This window comes from Euwallacea similis, chromosome 1, assembly GCF_039881205.1.
Source record: "Euwallacea similis isolate ESF13 chromosome 1, ESF131.1, whole genome shotgun sequence".
Classification (NCBI taxonomy): Eukaryota; Metazoa; Arthropoda; class Insecta; order Coleoptera; family Curculionidae; genus Euwallacea; species Euwallacea similis.
The window spans coordinates 3,218,143-3,234,014 of record NC_089609.1 but is presented as its reverse complement, the minus strand read 5'-3'; the positions used below and the strand labels follow the sequence as shown (position 1 = coordinate 3,234,014).

Below are 15,872 nucleotides of genomic sequence, written 5' to 3'. Positions count from 1 at the left end.
TAAGCTCTATTCTTTTACCCTCTAATCAAAATCTTATTCACCTGTGCAGTAAGTACTTTACGCAAGCCCTATATGTAGGTCATAACAGTCATATATTCTGCATAAACCTGTATTTACAATCCTTAATTAAAATAATGTTCACCCCCATCTTTCGGTATAGTCTGCATAGAAACATCTTAATTTTAAAGTCTTAAATCAAAAGTTGGTGACACAATCGACTCGTACATTCCCATTTAAGTTCCCTAATAAATTAAGCCAAAGGCGTATTGTTCGTAAGCGCATTTTGAATCTTTGACAGAATAACTTTAAACACTCTAAGTTTCGATAAAGTAACGTTGCAGGACCGATGCCGGGCGTGTGACCACAATCTCTCCTAGGGAATGCTCCTGACATCGCTTTAATTGGGGCCCGTTTGCTGCGATATTTTGACAGCCAGCTCGAGATTTAGTCCCCTCGCCCCCATGTGTTTTGCTGTTGTGCTCCTGTTGCTCTCCTTTAATCAACAGAGATGGATTTTGTGTTATGTGCCCTGCGGGCACCTGCAGGAGGACATAAAGTTAGAAATCTGTTGTCAAATTTAATTAAGTTTACATATTAAAATGAGGAAAATCGATACGAGCTATACTGAATAATAGGCTTCTGTAAGCAGTCTTTGTTGATGATCAACAGCAAACGTTTATCAATATTTTTAATCTAACAAAGTAAGAACTGTTGGTCTTCTCGGAACGTTTATCACTCCGATTCATCTAGACACAAATTAATATTGATTGTAAAATCGTTAATTAATAAAAAGTTAATAGCAAAATTAACTATCGAGGCACTAAGCTGTAAACACCTAAATCTAAAAAAGGCTCCCTAGAGATTTTTAGCAATTTGTTTAATCCGGCCCTGTTCTGCGACCTTCGAAGATTAGTGTATATTAAGTTGTCCCCTTTATAATTAAGAAACGGCAGCAGTTATTTAGCGAAATATTTCATACACGTAATATTTCTCGAAAGAGATTTTCATACTGATTCGAGATAAACGAGGATCGGATAGATAGCTCCTTTTTATATAACTAGTTAGGAAATGCATATTTTACGACGCATGGATTTATGTGAGGCGAACCAACTTGAATCCGAATGCTCGCTTCACGTAGGCCTTCAAATTATTCGTCTTCCTTGCTCGTCTCGTAACCAGCAGATTTTGACACGAGTTACATGACAGTTACTTACACAAGTAAGAAAAGTGCTACTTTTACTAGAATGGTCATTTCGCATCGGAATTCAAATTATTCTCTTTCTTCGCTCGTTCTGCAATCCGCAATATTAGGCGAGTTGGGAAATGGTTCTTTGTCGGTTTCTTTACACAAGACGCGAGGCACGAAGTTGGAATCGCCCTGTACACATACATCCATAAACGTTGCACCTGAGGGGTGAACCCGAACTACCTTTTCGGATCAAAATCAAATATTGAAATTTGTGGCTCTTTTCGTACATTAAATACAAGGGAAAAACCTTATTTAAAATACACAAATTACCCTAAGGTGTACCTAATCGGCCACGCTTAATCTGTTTCTTTTCGGCTGAGATTTATAATTATAAGGTGGACGAAGGGTAAATGATTGGGCACTATTCTTCCGGTCGACAAAAGATGTTACCGCTCTCGATTTGAAAAGGTGAAGTAAAATACAAAAGTTGATGGATTTTACGCATAGCTAGTCAATGAAATTATACATCGCCTCATCGGGTCTCGGCTTGTTTAATAACATTTCTTAGAGCGACTTTAAGGCGCAGCGAAAACTTGCAATTTATGGATTATTTAATAATACTGCTGGTTTTATTAAAAATTCAAATTACTGAAAGCTTGAGAAAGAAAAATTGAGAGTAGCGTGCGAAAAGTGCGCTTTGCGCACTCTTAACACGAGTTCATAAATTCTGAAACCGTGGAAAGGAAGCATTTAAAGTGTTTATTTTCTTCGTTACGTTGGCTGTGTAGCAACTCAAACATATTTTACCAAACTGTAAACAAATTTGTTTTTCATGTTTGTCACTTCGCGTTAGATTAAATCTACAGATAGACACATGATAATCTACTGCTTCGCTATTATTAATATTTTTTCAAACTACACGAGAACATTCTGGGTAATATTTAGTGTTTGAAACTGATATACTGATGTTACCCAGATGGTCTGAATACATTGTCTAAAAATCTGAATGGTCGCAACCAAATTCAAGCGAAACAATAAAAATATTAGGAAACAGACGTGATACAGTGTTTTTGTAACAAGTAACAATGGTGGCGTAATAAAAAATGAGAAATTGCACTTTTTAAGCGGAGCAAGATTTGCCATGGTTCTAATTGATTACATTTTTTTTTAAGGATAAAATTAAGGAAAAATCGAACCGGTATTATACAATAGCAGAAATGCAAAATCATGTTTATTTTAATGAGTGTTAAAAATCTTTGTAATGACAAATTAAAGTTGATCTGAGTTGATCTGAGTCCTTAATTAATTTTTGTTTAAAGTTTTACAATTTTAGGATCATGTGCAAGTCACAAAGGGGAACCCCGATCAAGTCCAGGTCCGACTTGGGGATTCTTCATTTCCGTTCCGTTCAAGTTCAAGTCCGACGGGAGAATCATATGATTCACATTTCGGGTTACATTTGTTTCTACAATTTGTTTGAAAAAAATATGTTCGAAATCGAAATTTCCAAGAATCTCGATGGATAGTCTTGGTCTCAGACTCGCACACCGAGACCGAGACCAGGGAAGTCTCAAATTTGCATGATTTCCTAATTGAGCTGCATGAGAGGCAATCGTTACCAAACTTGAGTTAAGGTACGCCAAATATTTTCTTAAGGAACAGATGGGTTGTACAACTATCTCAATACCTATATTTTGTGACCCGATTCAAGGTAAACCCTTGAACCTGGTAGGTTTATGTTTCATGCGAACATTTTACCCAGGGCTCAAATGACTCGAAGCCTTAGAACTTGTTCTTGGCTTTTTGCTTTCCTTCATAAAATCCTTTGTATGATTTTAAGAAGGAAGTTAAATACAGTGGGGAGAATTCCTGTTAGTATTACCTTATAAATATAATTTCACAAGGTTATTTTAATCCCTAAAGTAAAAGGAGGATCATTAAAAGCAATCTCAAGTAGGCGTTCGAATATCGCAGACATGTCCGGATGAATTCATCAGCTGTTATCTATTGGTCAGTTATTTGATCGTTAATAGCAAATGGTTTAATCAACGACCTATGTCTGCATTTAATCGCCTATGGCGATTTTTTTTTGTTGATAATCACTAGTTATTTCGATCCGTAAAAGTATCCAATAGTGTATCCATGATATGGCTCGTATGAGGATGTAGGAACTCATGGACCATACAGCGGAGGTTGAACCGGAAAACATTGAACAATAAGCAGACCAGGTGTCTTTAATGTCTTTTTTAAAGATATTTAAGGTAATGAAAGTATTCAATTTCTCGTTTTCATTTCTTTTCAGACGTCATTTTTGAAGTTAACTAAACAAGAGCACTTTTACATTGATACTCTGTGTTTTTGAAAATTTTTGTGTTCAATTTTTCTGGGGGAAAGTAACATTTGTGCTGACCTAAGAGTTCGGCAAAATCATTTTGCGATCTCTTTCTTAGTGAAATAATACTGTAAAATTGCAAAAAATGTCAATGTCCTTTGAAGAGCTATTTTCGCCGTTGCGTTGTACGTTCCGTGAGGTCTATACATCTTCATATCATCATCATGTCTTATATCTTAGTAAATCAAAAACAATCAAAATGAATCATGACGTGGATGGTGTGAACTTTTTTTTCAACTTTGAGGTTTTTTTTAAATTAGGCATTCATTGTATTTAATATTAAATGCATTGAATCAAAGAAGTAAAAATCACATATCAAATTATCCCAATTAAAATGCTGAATTGTGAGAAATGTTTGAGAACAAAGCCTCAAGATGCATCAAACACAAATAATCATATTAAGTAAGTGACCTAAAATTTTTCCTTGCATTCGAGTAGCTGACCACAGGCTACCGATTAAACCCTGTTGAACGTACTAGGCATTCAAATTAATTCGCTATTTTTCTCGTCCTCTACAATAGAACCACAATTTCATTCATAAAATTACAACTTACACTACTATGTGCCGCTGGTAAATACGAAAACCAAAATAACCACCGAGAGTTGGTTAACGTTAACCGCTGGATTATGATTTTTATTTCAGATACGTACATCTTAAATTTCTTTAGATTAACAATTATTTTTTTCTACGTGCCAGTTAAATCGTAGACAAGTAGTAGTCCAGTAGCTACCGATGACCATATTAAACTTATGGCTTTCCGGATTCGAATAATACATATAATATGCGTTGGTTTTTGGCCTGCCAAGATCAATATGCGGATCACACTTCGTTATACTTGATAAATGAACGAAATCGACAATGCTGTATTATATGCAAATATAATTAAACAGCTTGAAAATGTCTTTATTGTTTGATATACATATTATTAATTTTACCTGCCTACGTGAGTTGCGAGTTATTATGGAATTGGGAGTAATCGCGTTACAAATGTGCAAAAACAGAAAGTATTAAAATAATAAACGTTATTTTAAAATCATAATTAAACTCATTTCTTGTTTAGAAGGACATTCCTTTTCAGAAGTGTAGAAGCAGGTACAAACTGCATACTTAATGTCGCGTTTTAGCGAAATTCTTGGAAGGTGTCGAGGAAAGACAATGTTTATTGGGATTTTTTCTAATAATAGTTTCACATAACCAGGTATAAGCATAAATACCTACCGAACATGTGTGATGTAATCTGAAAGAACTTTAATTTTATATTTCCTGAGCCAATTTCACTGTCATCATCATTAAAATATATTCAGGGTGGCCCAGGACTGAAGAATCGCATACTGTAGTATCTATCCCTGACCCGCGGGGAAAGAATCTCTCATTATCAGGTATCATATAATTAAAATGTAATTTTTTTTCAATATTTTCTCATTTTTATGTAAAATTTAAAAATCTATTAACTGCATTTTTTCAACAGAGAATACGTTGTTAAAACGTTAGTTTCACGTAACATTCAGAAGAGTGACAGTAAATCAAATAAATTACGTAGAAAATTAAACATTAACGTCTAAACCACATGTTTTTTTAGTGATGTGTAGGTTAATCTGGGTAGAAGGCAGGAAAGTGAACTTTTACGCACGTAACATTGTCTTCAATTGCGAAACCGTAGTGCGGAAAGTTATTTCACCTATCTTTTTTCATTGAACAGAAAGTTATCGTTTATGTCTTGTGCGACCGCTCTATCTTATTCTTTCTATAACATTAGTTTAGGTTAGAACCAGGGAATAAAGCGTTTCTTTTATTTCCGTGGATACTTTCATGGTAGACAAGAAGCGGAGGGAGTTATCTACATTCAAGAGAATAAAAACCACTTTCCGCACATATTTGGATGTTGTTTTGATCATTGGCTATATGACTGATAATATTTTCTGTTGCAGAAAACATGAATGGTGCCTGCGCCACAACTCCTCACTACACGCCGAATTCCTGGCCAGATTGCAGTAATTATAGTGCTTATAGTCCATCAAATTTTTATGATACAACACATCAAGATCTATCAACTATGCACATACCTTCAACAGGTAGGTAATGGTTGTTTGATAAACAAGTGTGTCAATAACGGCAAAACTGATGAGGGCTTTTTATCAAATAAGATATCTTAGTTTGCCAAACAAAACCACATATTAATGAACAATTTGGTATACAGTAAAAGAACCTTTTAATACTCAGTGGTTGGAAAATAAATATATTTTTTTCTACAGTGGTCCGAATTTAAGGAGCTCATTTTTGGTGGCATATTTAATATTCACTTCACAAAATTATCTTCATAGAAACAATTTAATTGGAGCAGTGAATCGGTCAAGTTTTCCATTTTCGTGGAACTTATCTTCATGGTTTAATTTCCAAAATATTGACATTTTGGCTCACAGTCCAGCACAATCTGACCTTATTGAATTTAGCTTTTGAACACTAAACTGCGTTTCGAGATAAACTGCACCACTGGTGTTTTTTTTGTAGTTGCTAACATTCAAAGTTGCTTTTTGTAATCACAGAAATGTTGAAGCAGTGGGAAAACACAGAGGTGTAGGAGAAGCAAATAGAACGTAAAACATATCGCGTTTCCTATTTGGCAACACCAATACTGTACAACTATTGCACAAGTGGAATTTCGAAAGACCATGAAATTTACACATTTTTTGCGACATATCCTTTGCAGAAGTTGTAAACAATGTAAATCTTGTTTTAAGTTTTATGTATCAATCAATACACTTGTCGATATCTTTCTAACTTTTTAGTACTTCCTGATGTCACGCCTTCTGCAGAGTTCCTCAACACATCACTGACGAGAAGCTCCCCACCTCCATTTTCTTCAAAAACTGATATCGTGGAGTCATCGATTACTAGTCGGGGTTACCAAGATTCACCCTACTGCCCCAATAACTGGGGCTCATCATTCCATCCCGGTTCCTGCAACAACAACTACTACAATACCACTTATAACGCCCAACATTTCAACCCTGGAACTCCGGTTGTATACCCAGCAATAATATCCACAGTCAATCAGAATCAAATCCATTTTCATCTCCATCCTACACCAAGCGAAGTTGCCAGGAATGAATATTTCATGTCGGATAATATTAGCTCCGAAGGTTCTAGAGCCGAATTGGTTCCAACGACAGTTAGTGAAGTAGTTTCAGAACAAGAAGTTTCCACGCCTTTACAAGAGGGTGCGAGGGAGGAGAGTGCGGTACAAGATCCTACCAACGTATGGAGACCATATTAATTAATAGAATTTGGAAATAGTTGGAATGGTAAATGCTGATTTTAAATTCAAACTTGGGATGTGTAGCTACGCAATAACAGCAAATCTTGATGTTTTGGGTATCGATTAAAAAATGGAAAAATAGCGTATGTTTACTAACAGTCAAGGGTAACCATCGGTCAAATTGTCTCTGTCGATTGAGATATAGAAGAGAAAATATTTTATATAGCTTGCCTTGATTTAACTGATGGTTAGGCTTAACAGCAGTTTTAAAAATACTTCAACTGCCACTTGGTTCTTAACAGCAAATTCTAACTGGATATTGAAAAATTAATATTTACACTAAAGCAAAAAGAAGGCACCATGTGTCTGAGCTAAACTTGTTGATTTAATTATTCTGTGGAATTTTTTGACACAATAAAGTCGTGCTCCCACGTGGGCGCTTATTCCGTTGCTGTCATTCAATCCGTCAGCGACGAGCCGTAAAAATTAAACAACGCTCGTTGATCGTAAACTCCTTGTTTCCACCATGGAAAGTAAGATGACAAGCAGTTTCGATAGATTTGTGCGTAAATGATTAGTTTATGACTCCAAAATAACTGCCGTCTTTATTTCAAGTGCACTACCACCTTTACACGAATGGAAGAAAGAAAGGGCGGAGGACCTTCCCTTCAGAGTTAATAAAATTTGAATTTGGTATATCACACATGGATCAAGTGACGAAATCGCGATGCTAATGATTAAGAAATTTTAAATTTATGAGTATTTAGTTTTATACATTCCCAATATTGATATTAAAATTAGTCTTTCCCATTCCAATTGTCAACAAGTTGCTATTTAAATTACCGGACGGTGCGTTAATTTTAGAAGTCATTGATTTTCGAATCAAGCTTGAACATAATGTATTCTTAGTTAGATCGAATAGCTTAATGTTGTGGTCAAGTATGTATATTTTGTTGGGATTTTAAACTGTCAAGTTAGAAAAATAAGAACTATATTGGTTTCAACATTCGGAGTGTCCTTTTTAAGTGCTACTGCTATCTTCCATAAAACGTCGTTGCAAGGAATACTAAATTAGGAAAAAGTCGTCTTTTAGGGAACTCGCTTAGGAACTCTGTCCAATGTTACCAAATTTTTCGGAAATATTTGAGAAAATAGGAAGATATTTCGTTAAACTAATTTTCTTTAACGAAAACGCATTTTGTGATACACCACCATTGTATTAGGAATAAAAAATCAAATTATGAGGTCCGGGTGAAGCAATTGAATTCGATAGGAGTCCCATGAATCTGACTGATATATCAATTTGTGGGCAGTAAAATATTATGCAAATTTGTGATAAAAGACTTTTTTTTGTCCCAAATAGTTTACTTAATCGAGTATTAAAGGATGGCCAAATTGCAATAACTACTGATGCTTTAGGAGATTGCAATGGCAAATGGATTATTATATATTGAAAATTTTGTTAATTTTCACATTTTTCCAGATATTTCAGAAATCGTTAAAAGTTTACAGCAGTGTAGGGATTTCCTGAATGAGTTCCATAAAATACGGGTTTTTCCTAACTTAAGTGTCTTTGCAAATACATGCGTTTTGGAGAAAATAGAAGTACACGCTTTTAAAGAGGACACCCTGTACAGCAGAATTATTGTCAGACTTCAAAAGGTGTCTTATTTAAGTCCTGTAATCCTGGCGTGCAACTACTTTTAAAATGAATGTAGTTTATACAGTATGGGAGTGTTTTGAAGATACTATGACCATTCCTATAATATCAAAAACGAGAAAGGAGAAAATGAGCAGTCATCTTTTTTAGTATGAGTATCAATCGAGATTTAAATTATTGGCAGTTAATGCTCATTACTCATTCCATTGGTATGTACAGGTCAATGATCTAGAAGGACTGGATGTCGCAAAGAATTGCCGGATTTTTTAATACCTCTAAAACATCATTTTATTCCCAGAGATACGGCACACCTCAAAAACCTCACGAATTAAATGAGGAATTAGGATTTCTGGAACTATGTGATCAGTGGCGCATCACAAAAAAGTTTGGTGTGGAAAAAAGGGTCAAACGCCAGAAAAGCATCACTATCATTAAACATGAAACAATTTTTTTTTAATATAGCAAAATCTTAAAAATTGAAGTAGTTCTAAAGAAAAACCTAGAAAAAAAAATCATATCATCCTGTATATAGAAAACTAAGCCTTTGGGCACCTATGTTCATATGACCTTTTCTTCATTAAATAGTTCAACTAATCACACTCTGAAGTTTCGTAACGAAATTTTCGAATACCCTGTATATCTAGGTCAAAATAATTACTAAAATGTTTCCTTAAACCATCCAAGAGAATGTTGTTGACATACCTATACTGTCCTTAACAAGAAATGAGGCAAATAGGTAGGTATTTTTTAATTACAAATAAAATCTAGTGGTAGACATTGTGTGATCGTCTTAGTGATCATCGAAATAATTCCATGTCCCCGGTTAAGGTTCATGTACAAATCCTATTGAATAAACAGCGACAATGTAGAAGTAATTTGCAAATTGTTTCCTTGCAATAATTACCAACATTCTCTTTCTAAGAAAAACGTATCAGAATTACCTTCTTGAATGCTGCGGACATCTAAATCTGTAAAGAAATTGCATGAGAATGCCGTAGCAGTTGCCTGTATCGAACTTTTGACGTTTAGAAATAACGACTGTAGATGGCACAACGATAATACATCTAACAAACTGTAAAAATCTCTAACAAGATAGTAAGTAGTTAGCTGTTAGAAATTTTTGATATTTTCCCCATTTTTTTATATTAATATTAAAATATATGCAGAAATTTCCTAAATGACACTAACTTGAAGAAATCCTACATAAAATTTATAAAGGAAAATAGTAAATCAAGTAGCGAACGCCACGGTGAAAGAAAACTGGAAAGCAAGCGTGCGTCAGCGAACTTGCTCTAAAATTAGTATTTGACATACTATCAGTTTTAACCAAGTTTATTTTTAGTTTTTACATGAGAGATTTGCATCTTTACCAACAAGCGCTTACTGTTAATAAGAACGTATTTAACTGAATTTTTTTCTTAATACTGATATTTTAACTTATTAAAAGTGTCTCACTATATTTAATCTCAACGATAACACGATGTCATATAACACATTTGAAGACGAGCAATTCCGAAAAATTTGCAGTGAAAAGACTTTGCAGTCAAACTCAAAAGGATTCTTTTTGGATTTTTATAATTTCGTTGCAGAAGAAGTTGGTATTGAATGGATTAAAGGCGAATTTGGAAAACTCAAGACTGACGAGGAAAGAATTGAATTTGTGTACAAATCAAAGCAGGTAAGTGAAATCCATGAGGGAATACATGAGCAAAACGTGTGAATTTTAATTTTTGTGAAAATAAGTTGCTCATGGCAAAATTTGGCCCGTTCGCACACCAGCGATTTATGAGACATAACATATGAAACATGAGATTATCAGTAGTGCCCATATGGCCTAAATCAATTGAATTTAAATGGATGTCCCACGTATCGCGCACCAGAGCATCATACGCATACGTTGATGATGCATGTCTGGTGTGCGATCTAACTTACATAGGTGTTTTATGGGTACTATTTTCGATACCCAATATGCAATATATCGGTAAGTACAACAAATTAGCAACAAAACCCGTGTAACAAACTTAATGCCTCAATAACAATTTTACAAAAATGAATTGAACACATTCGCTCTTATCACCTAATCGTAAATACGTCACACGGCGTAAACAAAATAAATTGATCTTACGTGTTGTATTTTTGACCCCCTCATATGTTTTATAAAATCGTCTATAAATCTATAGATATACAGGGTCGAAATTCAAATTTTTTATCCATCGTATCTTTGGTGGGTCGAGCTTAAATCTAAATGTGGTTTAATTTGACACTACATTCAAAATTATTAATTTAAGTTTCTTTAACTCTTTCGTCTGTCAGTTAGTCGTTAACTGACAGTCATCGCTCCCTAACATGAATTAATTAAACTTTGTTGGTTATGGCTTTTGTATGTTATTTTACAGCCTGTAGAAGGTGATAACAGTACACTTATCTACATACGTATGATTTTTTTCCAAATCTCCTACGGCTTCTGAGATTCTCACGCTTTTCCTACTTATATTTTGCAATATCTTCTAATTAATACAAATATAAACATAGAAAAAAAATCTTACAATATTTCATATTTGTTTTTACAGTCAAACACAAAATATTTTCTTGTAGACTGAAAAATATATAGAAAATTACCTAAAGAATGTTCAAGAAGTGTTTCGGCCAAAAAATGTCGAATTATCCCGAAAACTCAGATTGGAGGCCGAAAAGCTCAGCGCAAAGCAGCAGGACTATGATAAAGCATTGATATTTTACTCGCAAAGTGTAATGAGGGCACCAAAGACAGGTAAGTATATAGAAAATGTCCAAAGATTACTTAAAAATTTCCAAAAAAAAATCCGGAAAGTCTCGTTAAGTTCGTTTGCGGTGTCAAGAAGCTTTAGAAAACCTCTTAAATATTAAAACACCTACAAAACCCTTCTGAAAATCACTTAACTCTAAAATAAAAACTTCTGATAAACATGCAAACACAATAGCAAGTCCTTAGGAATTCTTTTTACCTTTTCTTGCTCCATGGCCTTTCCTCGAAAACAGTCTAAATAGGCGTTTTATTATCAGTACCTTCAACTTTCTGGCATATTCCAGGTTACGCAAAACATATCGATCAAGGATTTTCCCTAGCACTCTCACTTTGGGGCAGATCTCAAGTTCTTTTACATTTACACCAGTTTGAACACTCCCTAGCAGACATTCAGGAGGCACGTAAGGAGAAGTTACCTGACTCCTATCAAGCGCAAGCATTTTGGAATATGGGAATTTGTTATTCAAAGTTGGGAGACGAATTGAGGGCTTCAGTGTCCTTTGATTTGGCCAAAAAATTGTTAAGCAAAGATGCGGAAAAATTACAAAAATTGGTTGAGGACACAGGAAAGTGTAGTAAATCAGAGGAAAGTCTGAGACCATCTAATCTAACATGCGGTAGGTGTGTCGAACTTTGAATGGAACGGTTTTGCCAAAAATATTGGAAGATTTAGAATATTGTTTTACCCGTAAAGATAAAATTCTATTCAGATTCTGCTCATACCTATGTGCTCAATTTCTAATTTAAATCGAACATTATGTTTTAGAAAAGCCCAAAATTGAAGTATCAAATCCAAACCTTCCAAATGTCAGTATTAAATTATCCGTAAAAAAATCTCCTGGAATGGGACGATATGTGGTGGCAAACCAGGATATATCTACAGGGGAAACATTGATAATTGAGTCACCATATGCAGCTTGTCTACTACCTGAAATGTCTGGAACACACTGCCATCACTGTTTTCAAAGGTTGGATTTCAAAATAATTTAGTTGAAATAGTTTGAAGTAAAAATTATAAAGTTGCTGATTAACCCAATATTGTCTAAGTTTTTCATTATTTTTATTACGTACATTTTTATTGCTAGCCCCTTTACTCCAAGGATATAAAAAATGTAATGATGATCAATTTCCTTGTTGTAGACTAAAATCACCTATTGGTTGCCATGAATGCTCGAATGTCGCATTTTGTGGTGGCCAATGTAGAGATGAAGCTGTGTCTACGTATCATCAATATGAATGTAAATATTTAGACTTGCTTTTCGGTTCCGGAATGAGCATATTAGGATATATATCATTAAGAATAATCACTCAAAATGGGCTTAAGAAATGCTTGCAAATCTATGAAAACCGAGCTAATGAAAGGGTAAGGACGCTCTCAGCTCACTTTTATCATTCTTTTCAATGAGATTTAAGCTATGTAAAGTCTTGTAGAAATGAAGGTTAAACAGAGTCTTCAAAATAAGGATGTACCATTCTAGATAGAAATCTGTCTAAAACAATGAAATTCTTTCTTTTTTTACTATAATTACTTTTTCATTTCCTGATTTTCTCTGTAATTTACATGGCTTTCAATATTGTCATTGACTATACCATTATCTTGAGCAGAGCATTTAATGTTTAATTTATTTTAGTTATATAAATTGTGTACTAATTCTGACTCGAGATCCCCAGAAGATTTTTTGCAAAGAACTCTCATGGCTGCATTTCTATTAAGATGCCTTCAGAGATCTGGTTTCTTTGACACTGATGATATACATAGAGGTTCGTTTTGAAGATCCTAGCTTTATTTTCTTAATTTTCCAAAGAAAACTTAAGAAGTGAGTCACTTCTTGCTACACTTTACGTACGTACTTTTTATACGAAAATATTTAGGCGGTTATTCCCATTATTTCAGTTAAACCTACCAAAGTCGAAGTGCATATTACTTCAATGCTTCTATTTAATTTACAAATGCTTCAATTTAATGCTCACGAGATATTTGAAACCAGAAATGTTTTTGGTTCTACGAAATCCTCATCAAAAAATGTGTGCATTGGAGTTGGCGTGTATGAAACTGCATCAATGTTTAATCACGACTGTCACCTAGCTTTATCGAGGTAAGATTTTATCACAAATTAGACTTTTTACGTCATTTTATATCAGCGTGTAATTTTAAAAAATCATAACTGCATCATTGAAGAGAGTTGGAGGTACCCGAAATCGCTCATTTCTAGGAGTGATTTTCTAAATGCATAATTTCAATTTTGAGGCAAACTCCACCTGTGTTTTTATTCATAAGTGTAAAGTGCAAGCTACGCTACTGACTTTTCAAAAACTGAATACTGGTTTGCTAACCAAAAAGCAGAGCGAAGGGATAAAGGCATTAATGGCCAATTAAGTAGTTATTCTCTATAAGAAAGGATTTTTTTTGGTATATGCTCTCAAAAATTGTAGAACTCCTTTTTACAAAATCCTAAATATAACTGAAAAAATATTTTTAGGTACTTTTCAGGCAGAAAGATCGTTTTAACCTCCATTAGACCTCTGAAAAAGGGCGATTTAATCCCGGAAAACTACGGTCCTCTATTTACCAAAAAGAGTTTAGCAGAACGTAAAAGATCTCTGTTATCCAGGTACTGGTTCGATTGTCATTGTTTGGCATGCCAGCAAAATTGGCCCTTAATTCATCGAGGATTAGACCATGTCAGTGGACAAGTGAGGTAGGTAGAATAAAAGAAAAATTATTTTGAAAATTTTCAAAACACACCACACGCAACATCGTTCAAAAATAGCTAATGTGTTAAAATGGATGTCATATGAACAATTTGAAAATAAAAATCTCATAATAAGGTATTTTTACGCAATTTCGAAAATCGACCTATTTCGTCCGAAAGTATGTTGAAGTAAGTTTCTTACAAATTCTATCACAGTAAGTTAATTTGCCTTAATTTTTTTTATCCATCTATTAGGCGATTTTATTGCATAGGTCCCTACAAATATTAATATATTTTTAGATGCACTACAGCAAGCTGCTTAAATTTATTTAGTCTACCGATCAAAAATGATAAAGTAGAATGCATTAAATGTGGAAATACCATCAATCTATCTGAGAGAATATCAATGCTTAAATGGTGTGAAGAACAATATTCTGTAGCACTTGAACTCGAGGAAAAATCCATGATCAACCAGGCTATAGATCTGCTTTGTGCAATAATAAATACCTTCTACAAGTAGGTAGATGTACTGATTTCATAATAATTTTTAAGAACATCTACGTATCAAGTGACTCTGATTTGCAATATCCTTATCTTTTTCCCTTTTGTGCAGTTCAGATTGATCCCATCTGTCTATCGTCATCCTTCTCGTCATATTGTCATAATCGTTGTTGAGATTGCCCAACTTCATCAGGATATACAGTATATAAAAGTGAAACTTGTGCACCTTAATATTTTCTAATATGTCCTTTTTGTTTGTTTATTAAAGGGTTATTTATATTTCGGAAAGAATGGTCAATAATGATGGATTTTTATCACAATGTTTTTTCTTTCAATAACGTTTTCTTCCTTGACAATTCTTCCCGAAATATACACAGAAACATAAACAAACCTTAATGACCAATCAAGGACATTAAAAAATTTTAAGGTGTACACACAAGATAAGGAGTTTTACTTTAATATATTGTATATTTCCATATGTCTTGACTTCTAAGCAGAACTACTCTGAACGAAATTTTTAAAAGAAGTATTAAAGTTTTTTTATCAATTTAATGTAGAATATCAGCTCCACCTCACAAAGAAATGCAGCTGGCCGAAGAGATGTTAGCTAGGTGTTTAGAGAAATTTGGAAACCTTTGGGAGGACAAACAACAAAAAAGGTAACATGCATAACGCAATAATAAAGTAACTATTTAAAATTTACTAATTTTTAAAATTTTTCAGTCTAGAAATAACAAAATCCATTAAATTACCGTCTTCAAGTTAGTAGTCACGTCATCAACATCGATTAGCTCGTTTTTATACGTCGTAATGGAATATTTTGGTCCACATACATATATTGAAGCTTGCTAGTTTTATTAAATCCATGAAATATTTTTACAATTCTGATAATTATTAATGCACATTGATAACTATTTAATAATGTTCAATTTACCAGTGAAAGAAAACTATATACTTCTTACCACTTAGTCCTTCTACACAAAAGATTGGAGGTAGTTTCATAAAATAAACTTTGTTTCAATACGTACGCTCTTGTTGCATGACTTTTTTTAATGTGATAATGTGATAAATCAATTATTTGAGGAATGAAGTAGCAAAATTAAGATATTAGGAGCGTATTACTATGTTATTACGGTGATTAATGATTGCATCAGTGCAATTATAAACGATAATTGCAATCACTGGCGAATTCGTCCGGTAATTTGTAGTAGTGCAATTATCGGCACAATTGCACCAGTGCGAATTACCGCAACATTTGCACTAGTGCAAACTTCTGCTGTAGTTCGCCAATTGATTCAGCGTAATAATGCGAGACTTGTAATGCACCGTTGAAATATTGAACTGGACAGTTGAATGATATTCTCAATATCATTCAACATAATGCACACATACTTA

The 15,872-nt window shown here is 33.9% G+C and overlaps 2 protein-coding genes across 2 annotated transcripts in view; both read left to right on the top strand.

Annotated features, from left to right (window-relative positions):
• The window catches only part of LOC136414815 (runt-related transcription factor 3-like), a 29,786-nt gene extending 21,939 nt beyond the window's left edge, over window positions 1-7,847 (top strand). Inside the window, exons 5-6 of the mRNA XM_066399031.1 lie at window positions 5,511-5,654; window positions 6,369-7,847. Coding sequence (XP_066255128.1) covers window positions 5,511-5,654; window positions 6,369-6,856 — 632 coding nt within the window. The 3' untranslated portion in view covers window positions 6,857-7,847. The remainder of the gene's footprint in view (window positions 1-5,510; window positions 5,655-6,368) is intronic.
• Window positions 7,848-9,867: 2,020 nt separating this feature from the next.
• Window positions 9,868-15,461, top strand: LOC136412156 (SET and MYND domain-containing protein 4-like). The gene is made up of 11 exons (XM_066395104.1): window positions 9,868-10,176; window positions 11,094-11,268; window positions 11,568-11,900; window positions 12,050-12,251; window positions 12,424-12,646; window positions 12,915-13,044; window positions 13,178-13,379; window positions 13,764-13,982; window positions 14,277-14,492; window positions 15,035-15,136; window positions 15,201-15,461. Exons 1-11 carry the CDS (start codon window positions 9,979-9,981, stop codon window positions 15,241-15,243), a joined length of 2,043 nt encoding a protein of 680 aa, XP_066251201.1. The 5' UTR covers window positions 9,868-9,978; the 3' UTR covers window positions 15,244-15,461.
• The last annotated feature ends 411 nt before the right edge of the window (window positions 15,462-15,872 follow it).

Coding starts and splice junctions, on each gene's coding strand:
- LOC136412156 (XM_066395104.1), top strand. CDS start 9,979: ATGTCATATAACACATTTGAAGACGAGCAATTCCGAAAAATTTGCAGT. Junction 13,380..13,763: donor TGTCACCTAGCTTTATCGAG/GTAAGATTTTAT, acceptor AAATATTTTTAG/GTACTTTTCAGGCAGAAAGA. Junction 14,493..15,034: donor ATAATAAATACCTTCTACAA/GTAGGTAGATGT, acceptor AATTTAATGTAG/AATATCAGCTCCACCTCACA.